General features: G+C 41.6%; 2 protein-coding genes across 4 annotated transcripts in view; both read right to left on the bottom strand.

Moving 5' to 3' along the window:
• The window catches only part of DCDC2C (doublecortin domain containing 2C), a 108898-nt gene extending 102204 nt beyond the window's left edge, over positions 1-6694 (bottom strand). For 2 of the 3 annotated variants that reach the window (XM_034766448.1, XM_034766449.1), the window contains exons 1-2: positions 6236-6694; positions 3860-3911 (exon numbers count right to left, since the gene is read on the bottom strand). In XM_034766448.1, the coding sequence (XP_034622339.1) occupies positions 3860-3911; positions 6236-6534 (351 nt within the window). In that variant the 5' untranslated portion in view covers positions 6535-6694. The remainder of the gene's footprint in view (positions 1-3859; positions 3912-6235) is intronic. The other variant, XM_034766447.1, reaches the window with a different exon arrangement.
• A 2636-nt stretch (positions 6695-9330) lies between these two features.
• ALLC (allantoicase) overlaps positions 9331-16140 on the bottom strand; it is a 30653-nt gene continuing 23843 nt past the window's right edge. Inside the window, exons 9-12 of the mRNA XM_034766446.1 lie at positions 14632-14705; positions 12911-13019; positions 11958-12085; positions 9331-11537 (exon numbers count right to left, since the gene is read on the bottom strand). Coding sequence (XP_034622337.1) covers positions 11385-11537; positions 11958-12085; positions 12911-13019; positions 14632-14705 — 464 coding nt within the window. The 3' untranslated portion in view covers positions 9331-11384. The remainder of the gene's footprint in view (positions 11538-11957; positions 12086-12910; positions 13020-14631; positions 14706-16140) is intronic.

Raw genomic sequence — 16140 nt, 5'->3', positions numbered from 1 at the left:
GCCGGGAGCCAAAGTTTGCCAACTCCTGAAATATAGGGTTGGCTTATGAAAGGGTCATACAGTTTTTGCTATTTTTACCTAACCATCTTGGTCGGCTTATAAACGAACAGGCTAATGAACAAGTATATATGGTATATTATGGTCACTATTACCAACCGGTTCAGCTATATTCACCTCATTGACCAGCTTCTGTGCTCCACTGAGGACTAACTCAAGAATTGCCTCTCCTCTTGTGGGTTCCAGGACCAGCTGCTCCAAGAAGCAGTCATTTAAGGTGTCAAGAAACTTTATCTCTGCATCCCATCCTGAGGTGATATGTACTTAGTCACTATGGGGATAGTAATAATGGGGGATTTCAACTAAGTTTTTTATTTTAATAGCCTCTCTAATCACCCTGAGCATTTCACAGTCACTATCACCATCCTGGTCAGGTGGTCGGTAATATATCTCTAATGCTATATTCTTATTATTTGAGCATGAAATTACTATCCATAGAGAGTCTATGGTACAGTTTGGTTCATTTAAGATTTTTACTTCATTTGGTTCTACGCTTTCTTTCACATATAGTGTCACTCCCCCACCAGCACAACCTGTTCTGTCCATCAGATATATTTTGTACCCTGGTATTACTGTGTCCCATTGATTATCCTCATTCCACCAAGTTTCTTTGATGCCTATTATATCAATATCCTAATTTAATATGAGGCACTCTTGTTCACCCATCTTATTTAGACTTCTAGCATTGGTATACAAGCACTTTAAAAACTTGTCACTTTTTAGCTGTCACCCATTACATGATGTACAGTAACACTTAAAGTCATCCCGGTTAACATTGTTTCGTTGTTACGTTGCTGATCAATTAGGAACATGTTCGTTTAAAGTTGTGTAATGCTCCCTTCTAACGTCATTTAGCAGCCGCCTGCTTTGTCTACTGTTTGCAGGAAGAGCAGCCCATTGCAGCTAGCTGGTGGGGGCTTGGAACCAGAGTGGACCGGCAGCCCTCCTGTCAGCTCTCCCTATCAGCTCCCCGCTCCCCTAAGTTCCCTGTGCAGCAGCTGCCCAGCAGGCTAGCAATTGCAGCTGTCCCATCCCCCCACACTACCATGTGCTGCTCCTGCCCTCTGCCTTGGAGCTGCTCCCCGAGACTCCTGCTTGCTGTTTGGAGGGGAGGGGGAGGGAAGGAAGAGAGGGGCTAATATCAGGGTGTCCACCTTCCCCCGCTCCTGCACCCCGCTTACCTCAACTTCCATAGAGCAGAGGGGGACACGCCAGGGCTCAGGACGGAGGGAGCTTGCAGCAGCTGCAGTCTCAGCAAGCTGATCTAATTAACAAGGCAGTGTACTTAAAGGGGAAATGTGCATATCTCCCTCCATTCCTGCTGCCTTGTAGAGTGAAAGAGTTAACCCTTGAGGGCTCAGCCAATTGCTAGTTCATCATTTAGCAGTAAGGGAAATATCCCACCCTCTGACTCCTCCACCTCAACCAAGCCTCACAATCATCATCACTGTGTACCAGTATTAAATTGTCTGTTTAAAACTTAGAGAGAGAGAGAGAGAGAGAGCGTGTGTGTGTGTTGAAAAAAATTGCCCTGGAACCTAACCCCCTCATTTACATTAATTCTTATGGGGAAATTGGATTCACTTAACATCGTTTCACTTAAAGTTGCATTTTTCAGGAACATAACTACAATGTTAAGTGAGGAGTTACTGTAATTGAATGAGACTTTTTTTTCATTTGACTGTTTCTCATCAGATCCTACCTGTATTTTATCATCTTCCATACTCTCCTCCTTAGGACATAGAGAATCTCCGTTAGTAGATCCTCCCCTAAGGGATGTCTCTGTCCAAACCACGTGCTACTCCGCACCTGTCAGCTTTCCCCCAGCCCTTAGTTTAAAAACTGATCTACGACCTTTTTAATTTTAAGTGCCAGCAATCTGGTTCCATTTTGGTTTACTTGGAGCCCATCTTTTCTGTATAGGCTCCCCCTTTCCCAAAAGTTTCCCCAGTTCCTAATAAACCTAAACCCCTCCTCCCTACATCATTGTCTCATCCACGCATTGAGACCCTGCAGTTCTGCCTGTCTAACTGGCCTTGCGCATGGAACTGGAAGCATTTCAGAGAATGCTACCATGGAGGTCCTGAACTTCAATCTCTTACCTAGCAACCTAAATTTAGCCTCCAGGTCATCTCTCCTATCCTTTCCTATGTCATTGGTACCTACATGTACCATGACCACCAGCTCCTCCCCAGCACTACACATAAGTCTATTTAGATGTCTCAAAAGATCCGCAACCTTCACACCAGGCAGGAAAGTCACCATGCGGTTCTCCCGGTCATCACAAACCCAGCTATCTAGGTTTCTAATGATCGAATCGCCCATTATTAATACCTGTCTCTTCCTAATAACTGATATCCTCAGTGAAAGAGGATACCACAACATCATCTGGAAGGAGGATCCCAACTATGGGATCAGGTTTCAGAGTGGTAGCCGTGTTAGTGTGTATCAGCTAAAACAATTAGAAGTCCTTGTGGCACCCTAGAGACTAACATTTATTTGGGCTTAAGCTTTCGTTTTAGCCCACAAAAGCATATGCCCAAATAAATTTGTTAGTGTCTAAGGTGCCACAAAGACTCCGCGTTGTTTTAACTATGGGATCATTTCCCTCTGCTCCAGTTGGATGTCCTCCTTCCCTGAGACTTTCATCCTCCACAACAGCACAGAGACTGTCAGATCGGGGGTAGTACCGTTCTACTGTGTCCCGGAAAGTCTCATCTATGTACCTCTCTCTCTGCAGTAGCTCCTTGCATCGAATGCACACATATCCTACCTGCTCATAGGGCAGGTAATCATACATGCTGCATTGGGTGCAATAAACTGGTTAGCCCCCGCTCTGTTGCTGGACTTCTGCCTGCATTCTCTTTTTACTCCTGCAGCTCGTTCCTTTTTTGTTTTTAATCGGGGGTGGTTTTTGGCTCAAGTTTAAAGAAGTTTACGAAATGGAAAGTGTATCTAGCCCCCTTTTACTCTCCCCCTGTAAACTCCCTCGCAAAATTCCCCTGTTAGCCGCTCCTGTTCGCTAGCTCCTCTGGTTGCTTAGGAGCGGACTTTTTAAAGCCCTGATCTTCCTGAGTAGCCTTCAAGCCTTCCTGTGTAGCTTTCTAAGCCTTCCTGTGTAGCCCTGGTCTTCCTGATTAACCATATCCATAGTAAATAAAAATTTAATATGGATATGGGGGTTTAAGCCTTTTTATTTTCATCTTCTTGTGCAAAATCCTTAACCCTATGTCTATGGGTTATTTTTGTAACAGAAATGAATATCCCTTATATTCTAGCTAGATATTGCTTACATTATTTATAAAGCACTGTATTAATCAACAAGAAAAGCCATGACAAACTTCAAGTGTGATGTGTATCTCAAAGGTAAGTGCAGGAATTTAAAATTTGGGACAATTAATTTCAGACACATATCTTGTTCTTCATGAGTGTCATGACTGTACATGATCTTCTACTATAACATTGCAAATGAAATTTTTTTTAACTACTTATTTATTTAGGATGCTTTAACAGGTTTACAAATCCTTGCCATGTAAATATTGGATATAAAACAATAATCATTACAATAGTGAACCTTTGTTTAGAGAAACACATATATAAACTGCATGGTGTTAATTATTGGAGAAATTGTGGCGAGAGAGATTTCAAGGACTCCCAGTGATTAAAGAGTATTGGAGTGCAATTTTTTTTTTTTTTTTTTGGCTTCCAAATTTCCCTTATGAAAGAAGCAAAGATACAGCCAATTAATGGCCTAACTCCTGACAATACGTTAAAAGGGTAGTTTTAAGAGTTATATACTTACCACCACTACCTTCTTTCGTCTTTGTGGTTTTTTTATGCCTATATGAATATAACTGCAGGAGGGGGGAAAGAAGGAAAATTAGACAAAATATATTCATCTGTTTCAATAGATTAGTAATTTCATAAAATATTTTAACCTAGTTGTAACACCCTTAATTAGTGACAAAATATTGCAGATGTTGGTCAGTTTTAGTATATTTTATAAATTGGAAGGATGAGCTTGTGGTTTAGGCACTGGTCCTGGATTCAGCATATTTAGCTTTATTCCATGGTTCTCCAACAGACTTGTTTGCAAGTCATTTAATCTTTGGACATTCACTCCCCGTCTGTAAAGAGGAAATAATACTCCCCTCTTTCCAGACTTCGTCCGTCTTGTCTATTTATTTTAGATAGTAAACTCTAAGGGGCAGGGACGGTGTGTGTGTGTGTGTACCGTGCAAAGCACAATGGGGCTTCAATTTCATTTGGGGTCTCTGGATGCTTTTTATTTTTTAAGATGCTGATATTGTAAGTTTAAGGGACCATTGCTGAGTTATTGAGTATCCTGTGAAGATCCTCTCCATGATCTTGAGTCCATGTTGAGAATGCACAACACCTCTCCGGAAGATTCTTCAGCAGCTTGTATGATTGGGCCCTAAATTTGAACTACTCTATTTTAAAACTGTTATAAAATCCCGTATGGATTCCAAATATAATGTTCTTTATTTGTTTTGTGATATTTTGTTGATTTGTTTTGTGTTATTACATTATCATCTCAAATGCCAAGTTTTGTTCAAAAAGCAGCTGTTATGTGGAACAAACAAAAATGTTCATGGGCCCACTGATGGCACTATAGCAGCAGTTATCTTACACTCTTCCCAGAACTGTGTCAACATCAGATCTTTGGACTTCATAAGAAACTATATAAATTGATTTCCGTTAAAAACTACTATTTGAATTTCAGTTTCACGTTCCAAATACAGGGAAAAAATAATCAGTAGTGCTCAGTTATGTCCCTTTCAGTTACTTGCTGTTGGAACAACAAACAATAATGAAATTTTGTTCATGCACAAATACCCAGGCAAATATGGGTATTTATATAAACTGCACCTATCCTCTATGGGTTTCTGCAAAAAAAATACATTCACAAATGTTTTAAGAAAAGCACAATCAAGGCCATAAACATGGTCTAATCAAACAGTAATTCAGAATTCAAATAAATGTTCTTGAACACTTGCTTTGCAGCATTTAACGAGCCCAAATCTACTCAGGAATAACTTCCAGTTTCCCCAACCAGCAGCAGCAACCACAGCTGGTGCATGAAATTGTGCTGCTTACAGTTTTTCAGTGAAGCTGACTGGAATCTTGTTAATTTCACTCTGTTCTTCGTTGGCAAAACTCTGAGACACAGCAGAGGCAGGGGAGTTGTTTGAACACCTCGAATCACAATTCCATCATTTCCATTCAAGCTCAATATAGAGCATAACATCCTAGAAGCTGTAGTATCTGCATGATGGCCCTTCTTATTGTAATTTACCAACTCCTGTCAGTACCACTGCCCTCATTGGGGTAGAATCCAAATTTTGTCCTTGTTCTGTTACTGGAGATTCTCTTTAAGTGTAATTGAGCTTTAACCCATTCACTCATGTTAAACCTACAAACTGCCCTGTCTTCACTAGGATTTTACCATGTATTAGTTAAATTAAAAAACACACCTTTGTTCCTGGTGAAGACAAGGCCTAAGTGTTGGTACCACCTGCTTTGAAACTGTCATCACTAGATGGGACACTTTAAAGACGGGTAAAGAAATGAGTAATTATATGTAATCATAACAAGTTAACATTTTAACAAGACAAATTACTTTTCACTATTTATACTTTGTTTGCTTTTTGCATTTTTCTCAGCTTGGACAAGTAAAACTCAATGTAGTCAGTTTCACATTTATTCAGTCAGTTTCAGGTTCTCAGTGTAGCAACATTTTGATTACATTTCTCTGCAGGGTTTGCAGAGTTGTTTAAAACCAACTATTTCCATTAGATATAATTTTTTTCCATTTTAACTTTTGGAAACACTTCTATTGGCTTAGGTTTGTCAATGTAGCCCAGTGGATATGGAGGGCAGTGGTGTAGGACTCAGGAAAACAGTATTCCATTCCTGTTTGGCCATAGATTTACTATGTAATCTTAGGTAACAATTCTTTGTGCAATGTGTCAGGCCCTTTCAGCCTTTGTTTGTTTTGTCTATTTAAAAGGTAGCTCTTTGGGTACTGTCTGGTATTATGTAATTGTACAGCACCTAACGCAATGGACCCGTGATCTCTATTAGGTTTTCTAGGCACTATGGTAATAATAAAAGATTTTTACAAAATTTTAATGTTGAGCCAGTTTTTCATACTTACTCCAGTTTTTTAAACCTTTCCCGCCCAGCGGCCACGTATTTCCCGCCCTGTTTTAGGTCGGACAGGTTGCGGACGCGGTGCCCTTCCTGGGGGGTGTATAGAGTCCTCACCCCAAAGGGCACCTCCACCCCTTCATTCAGCTGGGCTATCAGCGCCTCGAAAGTCCTCACGTAGCGATCGTGGATCACGAATTTCCTGCCCAAAAAGAAGGGGTCCCCGTTGCGGTACACCAGCACCGTGCTGGCCGGGGTCACCCCCGTCAGGCTGTAGCTGGCCCGGGGCCGTGGCGATGGCACCATGGCCCCGGGGGAAGGCGGGCTGGGAGGGGCAGGTGAGGCTGATACACACAGTAACCCAGCCCCCAGCCAGGGCAGCGGTGGGGGCGAGTCACAGGCGCTATCTGGGCTGAGCTGTACGAGGCACCAGCGGGGGCTGCGCCACAGGCCTCCTAATTCATAGCGTCCCCAGGCGGCGCGGCGCGGCCCCGCCCCCACCCCCGGATCGCAGCAGCTGTCCCGAGCCGGCCCCCGCTCCCCTCCCGGCATGGGGCTGACGTGATCCGCGGGGATTGTGATCCCCGTCCCCGCAGGCAGGGGGCAAGCCGGGCCCCGGGGCATAGACTTGTCTCCCCGGCAACCTGCCGAGCGGGGGCACGCCACTGGGCCGCCATCTGGACAGCGCGGCCAGAGGAGGCGGGCGAACAACCCGCCTTGGTCTCCCCCAGTCTCTCCTTCGTCAATGGCCTCCTGCCCGCGACTTCCGTCCCGCACATCCCCGCCGGTCGCTCAGATCCCTCCGCGCTCAGTCTGCCCCGCGCCAGATCCCCTTCCTTCCTTCCTCCCCGGCTTCACCCTCTTCTCCTACCCCATCCGATCCCTTCCTTCCTCCCCCGCTTCACCCTCTTCTCCTACCCCATCCGATCCCTTCCTTCCTCCTCCGCTTCACCCTCTTCTCCTACCCCATCCGATCCCTTCCTTCCTCCCCCGCTTCACCCTCTTCTCCTACCCCATCCGATCCCTTCCTTCTTCCTCCACTTCACCCTCTTCTCCTACCCCATCCTTCCTTGTCGAGTTACCTCTCCCCAATCCCCATCAGATCCCCTTCCTTCCTACCCCAGTCACCTCTCCCTGGGCCCAATTCAATCCCCTTCCTTCCTCCTCCGCTTCACCCTCTTCTTCCACCCCATCAGATCCCTTCCTTCCTCCCCCAGTCACCTCTCCGCTATCCCCATCAGATCCCCTTTCTCCCCCAATCACCTCTCCCCGGCCCCCATCCGATCCCCTTCCTTTTCCCACCCTTATCAGATTCCCTTCCTTTCTCCCCCAGTCACCTTTCCCCGGCCCCCATCTGATCCCCTTCCTTCCTCCCCCATTTCACCCCCTTCTCCCACCCTATCAGATCCCCTTCCTTCCTCTCCCAGTCACCTCTCCCTGACCCCCATCCGATCCCCTTCCTTCCTCCCCCATCCCGTCACTTCACCCCCTTCTCCCACCCCCATCAGATCCCCTTCCTTCCTCCCGACCCTCAATCATTTCACCCCCTTTGCAGAAATCCCCTCAGTCTCTCCTCCTTTCTCCCTAGCACAAAATTTCCTTAAACTCTCTTCCTTCCCTTCCTGCTACTTACTATTCTCCCATCATGCCATCTTAAATTCAGGACTGTCATTGCTCCCGCCCCTGCTTTGTAGCCCTTCCAAAAGCCCAGAGAGCTCCCTTTGGCAACAAGCAAACTGGCAGAATTTTTGTCAGAGAAAACACCCCAGTCTAGTTAAAGAGGAAACTGGTTGAAGACCCATTTCAAAGCCATTGGTTCCACATTGCAATACGGTCACATAGGACTCCTTGACAACATTTTGGCAGCTGTCCCTGGGGGTGGGGGGGAGGCAATTTTTAAAAAATAATGCAATCACTTCTGTGGTTCTCCAACTGCAAAAGCTTGATTGCTACTGCTTTAAATACATCATTTCAGTTTGTGATTATTTGTTACCAGTTTTAGAATTATTTTCAGGCTCATTGAGGACTCTGTCATGCTTCTCTTGTGTGGGATTTATTGGTGGGAAATTCTCATGCCGTGACACTGTGAATGAGGGAAATTTCAGAATAGTTGTAGGTAGAAATTTGAAATGTGGTGCTAAAAAAAAATCTCATAATTATGGGGCAGATTTTAAAAACTGCTTCAACATTTATTGAGTATTAGGGACTCTCTCCTTCCAAATGAGATTAATACCTAGCCAAAATATGTATGATATTTTACTTCTCGTTTGCTGCACATCTCAATTTTCTTTCCCTATGAGATTGCTTGTTTTGGTTATCTGAGTTCTTTTAACCCATTCCTTCACCTTCTGTTAAAAAAGGGTGGTGCTCAGTTTCTAATAGCACAGAAAAGGATGCTCAGATGTTGAAAGTTCTTGTGTGGGAGTGGTCTACTAAAAGAAAAGCTAAAACTGGTAACCTGTATGTCATGCTGCTATATAGAAAACAATATGACAACAAAAAGGATTCAATCTTACAATAACTGAAGAAAGGGAGCAGAGGGGCCAAAAAGCTAACTGGCTTCAAGACGGAGCTTGATAAGTTTATGGAGGGGATGGTATGATGAGACTGCCGACAATGGCATGTAGCTGATCTGTGATTGCTAGCAGCAAATATCTCCAAAGGCTGGTGATAGGACACTAGATGGGGAGGACTCTGAATTACTACAAAGAATTATTTTCTGGGTGTCGGGATGCACGGTCTTGCCTACATGCTCAGGGGTCTAACTGATCGCCACATTTGGGGTCAGGAAGGAATTTTCCCCCTGGTCAGATTGGCAGAGACCCGGGGTGGCAGGATTGCATGTGGCAGGCATCACTTGCAGATTTAAACTAGTATACAGGGTGAATTCTTTGTAACTTGAAGTCTTTAAATCATGATTTAAGGACTTCAGAAACTCAGCCAGAGGTTATGGGTCTATTACAGGAGTGAGTGGGTGGGTGAGGTTCTGTGGCCTGCAATGTGCAGGAGGTCACACTAGGTGATCATGATGGTCCCTTCTGGCCTTAAAGTCTATGAGGGACTGGGTAGATAGGTGGAAACCCACAACATGACAAAGCAGACAATAGAAAATGGGAATTTCTTTATTATAGCACCACACAGCATGGCCACAAATTATTATGCAAACTAAAGGATAGAATACAAAAGTAAGCTATAAGGGTTAAGAAACAAAATGGAGAAAAGCTTCATCCTTAGAACAAGACATTACACATATTAGATGACTCATGAGAGGAAGGATGGTCCAGTGGGGAGGGTGCTGGCCTGGCACTTGTGGGTTTAATCCCCTGTTCTGCAATAGGTTTCTTGTGTGACATTTAGCAAGGTGCTTAATCTCTCTGTGTCTCCATTCTCCATCTGCAAACGGGAATAATTGCATTTCCCTTCCCAGCAGGGTGTTATGAGGAGAAACACATTAAAGATGGGGATCACAAATACCTTGGATAGATTGTAGTATTACAGAGTAAGCACTTTTCACTGACACTTCATAAGAGTGATAAATAACATAATACTAATGATGTCAGAAATATTAATTAGGTGTAAATCAAAAGCATAGATTACAAACAGTATATGTTATGCCACAACATATTTTGAATGCTCCCAAATACAGTGCATTAAACAAGTAAAGTCAGACACAATTCTATAATACCCAGTTTTGACCCTATATAAAATATACATTATATCAAATTTCATCGTGAAAGACCACTTACATATAAAGACAAAACAGTCCCCATTTCATGGACAATTCAGTTTTAACTATAGAATCACTGCCAAGTGCCTCCATAATTGTTACAGACAATGCTATGTTACATTCAATTATTATGCATAATTCCAGAAAATTGTTTGCCGTATCTGCCTTCATATATATCATGCGGCATTTTAATTACTACAATATAAGCTTGAGTACAAAAACTTTAACACACACACACACCCATAAGGATGCCTGCCCATGGCCCCAACTACTACTCTCCATCACCATCACACCACTTCCCCTCAGAAGCAATGGTGCAAATGAGAGGTGCATAGGGCCACCTTTTCCTATCTGCAGTATATCATGATCATGTGCCATCACACAAAAAGCCTCGCCATGCCACGTGGAATCAGCCCTATGCTGAGCACTTTTTTCTCTCCAAAAGAAATGTTGCCTCATTCAGTATAATCTAGGCCCAGGGTCACAATTTTCAAAACTGGGTGCTTAGAGCTATGCTTCTGAAGCCATATTTAGGCACTTAATTCAGTGACCTGATTTTTTAAGTGCTGAGCACCCAATAGCTCCCACTGACGTCAAAGAGAACTCCGGGATACTCAGCATTTTTGAAAATCAGGTCACTGATTTAGATCACTAAATATAGATTTAGCAACATAACTTTAAGCACTCAGTTTTGAAAATCTTAGCCTAAGCTGGTAGAGAAACAGACAATATTTGGGTGTTAGGTTACAGCAAAAAAGTGCAAGGAAAAGGAGGGTTAAAATCATTCTGTGTGTTTTCATAAAGAAATACGTTTCCAAATTCCACCAATATATTGACACACACACAAACTTGAGGTTGACAGAGAGAGACAACCTGTCTTTCTTCTTAGGGTTTGGAATCTTGGCAAAATAATTGACATGAGTGAAAGCAGTAGAACATAAGTAGAGCTTTTTGACTGGCTTATAATTAAGACAGACATAACAATAAAGCAGAGCCTGTCTCTGATTTATTTTTATTTAAAAATGCCATTTCTTTTCACCAGTAAGACACTGCAGGCAGTGCATTTTAGGGTAATTAGTGGATTTACGTAGTGGTTAAAATAATTAGGCCTTCAATTTTGATTCTCACAAAGATGAGCTATGATCACCCAGGAGTGCACTGTGTTATCATTGATTGATTTTCCCCAAAAAATACATTTCAGCAAAAATATATTACATTCATTATATTCCTAGGAGTAGAGAAGTCATTGTATTATTGTACAGCCATAATACATACAGAATTGTTATGTTTGAATTATTGCTGGGGAAAAGTCATGCTTAGTTTAATGCATGTGTACCGTTCAATTAATATATTCAAGTTTATATAACGGGGGGGAAAGTGAACATCCATTCTATAACCCTTAAAGCCTTTTTTAGAAAATCCTCTTCATTCATTTGCTTGTATAAAACAGAGTCCGTGGGAAACCCCAGAGACGCATCCTACTTACACCTCCATCAGGAACAATAACGAGTCTCACATGAGTGATTACATCCTGCATTTGCAGGGCAGTACCGTCAAAGAAATGCCTCTTGTTAGGCTTAAGCTAAAACAAAAATGTAAGGTAAAACTGGCATACTTAAATACTGCCTTTTAACAGAATAAGTGTTATATATAGACAGAAGGGTGCATATGTCCACTAAAACTTTAGCTACAGATGAAATTCAGGTACACAGAGAAGAAGCTACAAAATTCAAGAATCCAAAATAATCTCCTTATCATTTGATATACTGTATAATGCTTCTCCATCCCCCAAGAAAACAGAAAGAAAAAGATCATGAAAACAAGATGTGTGTCCACTTTTGCTTACTATACTGTATAGTTTTATCCTTGTAATGTTTGGAAATTGATTTACTCATATAAAAACCTACAAAACGCTTTTTTTTAAAGCGTTATTTCAACACAGCCAATAGGCTATAGGCTAACAGTCCACAGTGCTTATATGATCTAGAAATAAAAGCCTTACCTTTGTAACAGAAAGCAAAGGATTCCATTTTGGATTCTGTTTAAGGTTCCATTTCTGTGTTATACAATCTTTTTCTTCTTGTGTGTTCAAAACACAGGCCTCGAGTTTGCAAGTATCTGGAAAGTTACCTGATAGCAAACAGTAACATGCTTTTGTATATTTTTGTTGCATTATAATTATTTTCTTAAGATAAATTTATTTTATAAACTAAACTTGGGCTTTCAGAGCTGAAACACAGAGTAATTAATTTCACAAAACACAGATTTGATTCTTTACCTTTGTACTGCAATTATGGCTAGAAAAAATAAGTAGAGCTGGACAAATAATTAAAAAGCTATTTAGAAATATTTTAATATAAAAAAAATCACAAAGCTTGTATTTATTCATGAATATTAGTGAATTATGCACCCACCTCTATCACCAGGACCAATAATGGAAAACATCCACATAATTTATTCCATAAATTCCACATTCATCATACTATATTTGTTCAATAAAATACATATTTTCTACAAATATTTAAACCTACTGCTTGAAGGAATATGGTTTGACTCTTTGTAACAATTGATACAGAATGCTCAGATTCTCCAATCCATTCAATTGGGTGACTTTAATGGAATCAGGATTTTAATGACAAAATTCCCACGGACTTCAATGGAGCCAGGATTTCACCCAGTGACTGCCCTCAAAGATTCCCCCAGCATCGAGGAATCCTCCCCTGACTTAGGGCAGCTATAATGGCTTCTATGGTACCCAGTCCTGGTGCTGATATGCCCAGCAGAAGGGAGATACACCCTAGGTGCCCCTAAGTTTAGCTGATCATCAACTGCTGAAACAGTTTAATTCCACCTTTCCCAGGAACCAATGGTCCTGCACAATATTTCTGTGGTACAACATATATTTTTGGTATGATCAATAAAATACAGGGGACAAACAAGAAGCATTTGTTTTACCTTTAAAGCGATTAGTGTCTATTTCAATGTGAGTTATTACACAAGGATGTGCCAACCGGAAAACTGCCCATTCACTCCCTGGCAGGAGGAGGATACCTTTCTCATCAGCCTGAAAATAAGAGGGAAAAACCTTTTACATGGTTCAATGAATCACAAAAATCAAAAAGGCAAAAGCAAGGCATGGTACATTTTTGCATTTACTAGCTGAACTTGGTTTCTTAAAAGTACATTTTACTTTCAAACTATTGAATGAATCTGATTAAACACTGGATCCTCCACCTCCCTTCTGACAATGAGAATTTTTTCCGCAAAAAAACTATATTACCCCAGTAAAGCTACCTTCACGGAATGGGTTAGAGCCCTATTAATAGGACTGAGTAAGATATGGAATCTGCAGGTCAATACAAATATAATGCATTTAAAGAGAATTCACAAGAGATTCAGTATGTTTTGTTATGGATAGCTGTAAGATGATGAGTAGTTTCTCTTCAAGAAGAAATCCTATTTTTAGACTCTGAAAGCCAAAATCATCCTAATCTTAAGGTTCCAATAAAGAAAAGTGAACTAAAGGAGTAAACAAAGTGATCCCTTTCCAGTTGCAGGTGCCAGCATTCCAATCATTCCACATACACCTCTACCTCGATATAACGCTGTCCTCACGAGCCAAAAAATCTTACCGCGTTATAGGTGAAACTGCGTTATATTGAACTTGCTTTGATCCACCGGAGTGCGCAGCCCCCCTCCTCCCCTCTCCTCCCCCGCGGAGCACTGCTTTACCGTGTTATATCCAAATTTGTGTTATATCAGGTTGCATTATATAGGGGTAGAGGTGTATCACATCATATGTAATTCTTATGATAAGCATTCAACCTGTTTTCCATTATTTAGGGCCCCCTTTGACGTCAGTGGCAAAACTTCTATTGACTGCAATGGATGCAGGATTAGGCCATTAATAATTTGCTCCCTTCAAACCTGCTTGCACATTTCTCAATAAATACTACATCCTTTAACTTTATTATTTTAATCCATTTGTCTCTCTTAAGAACCTGGATTCCCAAAGATGATAGAGCTGCAGTAATAATCATCTCTCACATTAGTATAGTTCAGGGGTAGGCAACCTATGGCACGCGTGCCGAAGGCGGCACGTGAGCTGATTTTCAGCGGCACTCATACTGCCCGGGTCCTGGCCACCAGTCCGGGGGGCTCTGCATTTTAATTTAATTTTAAAAGAAGCTTCTTAAAAATTTTAAAACCTTATTTACTTTACATACAACAATAGCTTAGTTATATATTAGAGATTTATAGAAAGAGACCTTCTAAAAACGTTAAAATGTATTACTGGCACGCAAAACCTTAAATTAGAGTGAATGTATGAAGACTCGGCACACCACTTCTGAAAGGTTGCCGACCCCTGGTGTAGTTCATTTCATTATCAAAAGAGGTTAAGAATCCAGACAGAGATGGTGAGAAAAAGACAGACCATATACGGCCTAATAGCTTTGAACTAGACCTAGAGAATATATTGCAATGCCTACAATATGAGTTGCTGCTACCTCCTGGGAACACAAGACACTCTAAGAAAACATTATTTTGAAATTTCTTTTAAATCTTCTCAAGTTTCATTAACACACACACACACACAAATATATATATACACCTCTTGGGGAAAAAAGAATTGTAAACAGATCTAAAATCAGAACTGTAACTCATTTATTCCTTACTTTTAAAACTGGTGGCCTGTCCGGTCTTCTTGCTGTTTCCCAACCATCTTCCATGGATGTTGCTCTTCCTAGCCCTACAAAAATAGGTAACTGAACAGGCTCCCCCTTCAGGTCCTGGAAACCCTGGCTGGTAAGTCCTTTTTGTGAATTAAGCAGCACATACAGACCAGCAGGGTATTTTTATATTCCAAGTACATCACAACATAGCAGCAGTCATGTGTAGCCCCTCTCCTTTCTTTTCCTGTCGTTTTATGGTGCAGCAGACTCAGCATGTGAGACTATCAGAATCACCTACCTCAGTTTTCACGTAAGCAAAAACATCAATGTCCTGTATCCTTAAAAAAGCGAAGTGACGCTTTTTTAATGTTGCCCCACTTTCCCAGTACTCTCACCAGTCCTTTTGGACTATCTTCTTTCATCCCAAGGCATTTTAGATTCTTTATGACTAACTTTTTCTCTATGTAATTGTCCTTGCATTGCCACAGCTGATGCTCAACTCTTTCTTGGACTTTGCATGCATCACACAACCCATCTTTGTGCTTGTTTAACAAATATAAGTTACCATTCAGATCACAGCGACTTGTTAGCACACTAAATGTAGTTAATTAATTTCTTCTGTCATAGTTATTAAGTACACTAATATCCTCAAGTTTAGAACATATTTCATAGAACCTTCTTTCTTTTTTCTCTTTGGCCCATAGTTCTTGCCATTGCTTCTTAAGTTCTCTCTTAATCAAACTTCTTATGTCCTGTTTACTCAAAGAGATCTGTATATCAACCTCCACATTTTAAGGCATTTTTCACTGCTTTATCTGCCATTTCACTGCCCAGTATCCCAACATGCACCGGAATCCATGCTATTACAATGTGTATACCCATTTGTACTACCTCTGTAGTTATGAACAACAGTTCATTGATTTAGTCATTCCTGTTTTATGTGGCTCCCCTTCTAATCACCATTATACCTAATAAAGAGTCAGATAGGATAGAATAACAGTCATAGCTGGGCATACATCCCTTATCCAGGTGAATCCATTTGTGTCCCATGGAACAGATATGGTGAATGCTACTATTGGCATGGTTGAATCATCGCTTCTGGTGCAGGAGAACCACATGGTGTAGTGTGATCACATCATTTTGGAAATCTGGGATAACCAGCAGTGGCTTCAGAACTTCTAAGTTATGAAACAGACCTTCATGGAGATGTGCGATGAGCTTGCACCAAACCTCCCACACCAGAACACTCGATTCAGAGAAGCCATACTAGTGCAGAACCAAGTGACTATTGCCTTGTGGAAGCCAACAACCCCAGATAGTTACCTGTCAGCTGCAAACCAATGAGGGGTTGTAAAGTCCACTATTGGCATCATGGTTGTGTAGGTTTGCAAAGCAATTAACACTGTGCCAACAGTATGCCCGTCAATGACCACAAATTAAGAAACACTGTAAAAAAACTAAAAAAGAGCCACCATGGCTTAACAATCATGTAAAAGAAGCAGTAAGAGATAA

This window comes from Trachemys scripta, chromosome 3 (genome assembly GCF_013100865.1).
Source record: "Trachemys scripta elegans isolate TJP31775 chromosome 3, CAS_Tse_1.0, whole genome shotgun sequence".
Lineage (NCBI taxonomy): Eukaryota > Metazoa > Chordata > Testudines > Emydidae > Trachemys > Trachemys scripta.
This window is presented reverse-complemented; position numbering and strand designations above follow the sequence as displayed.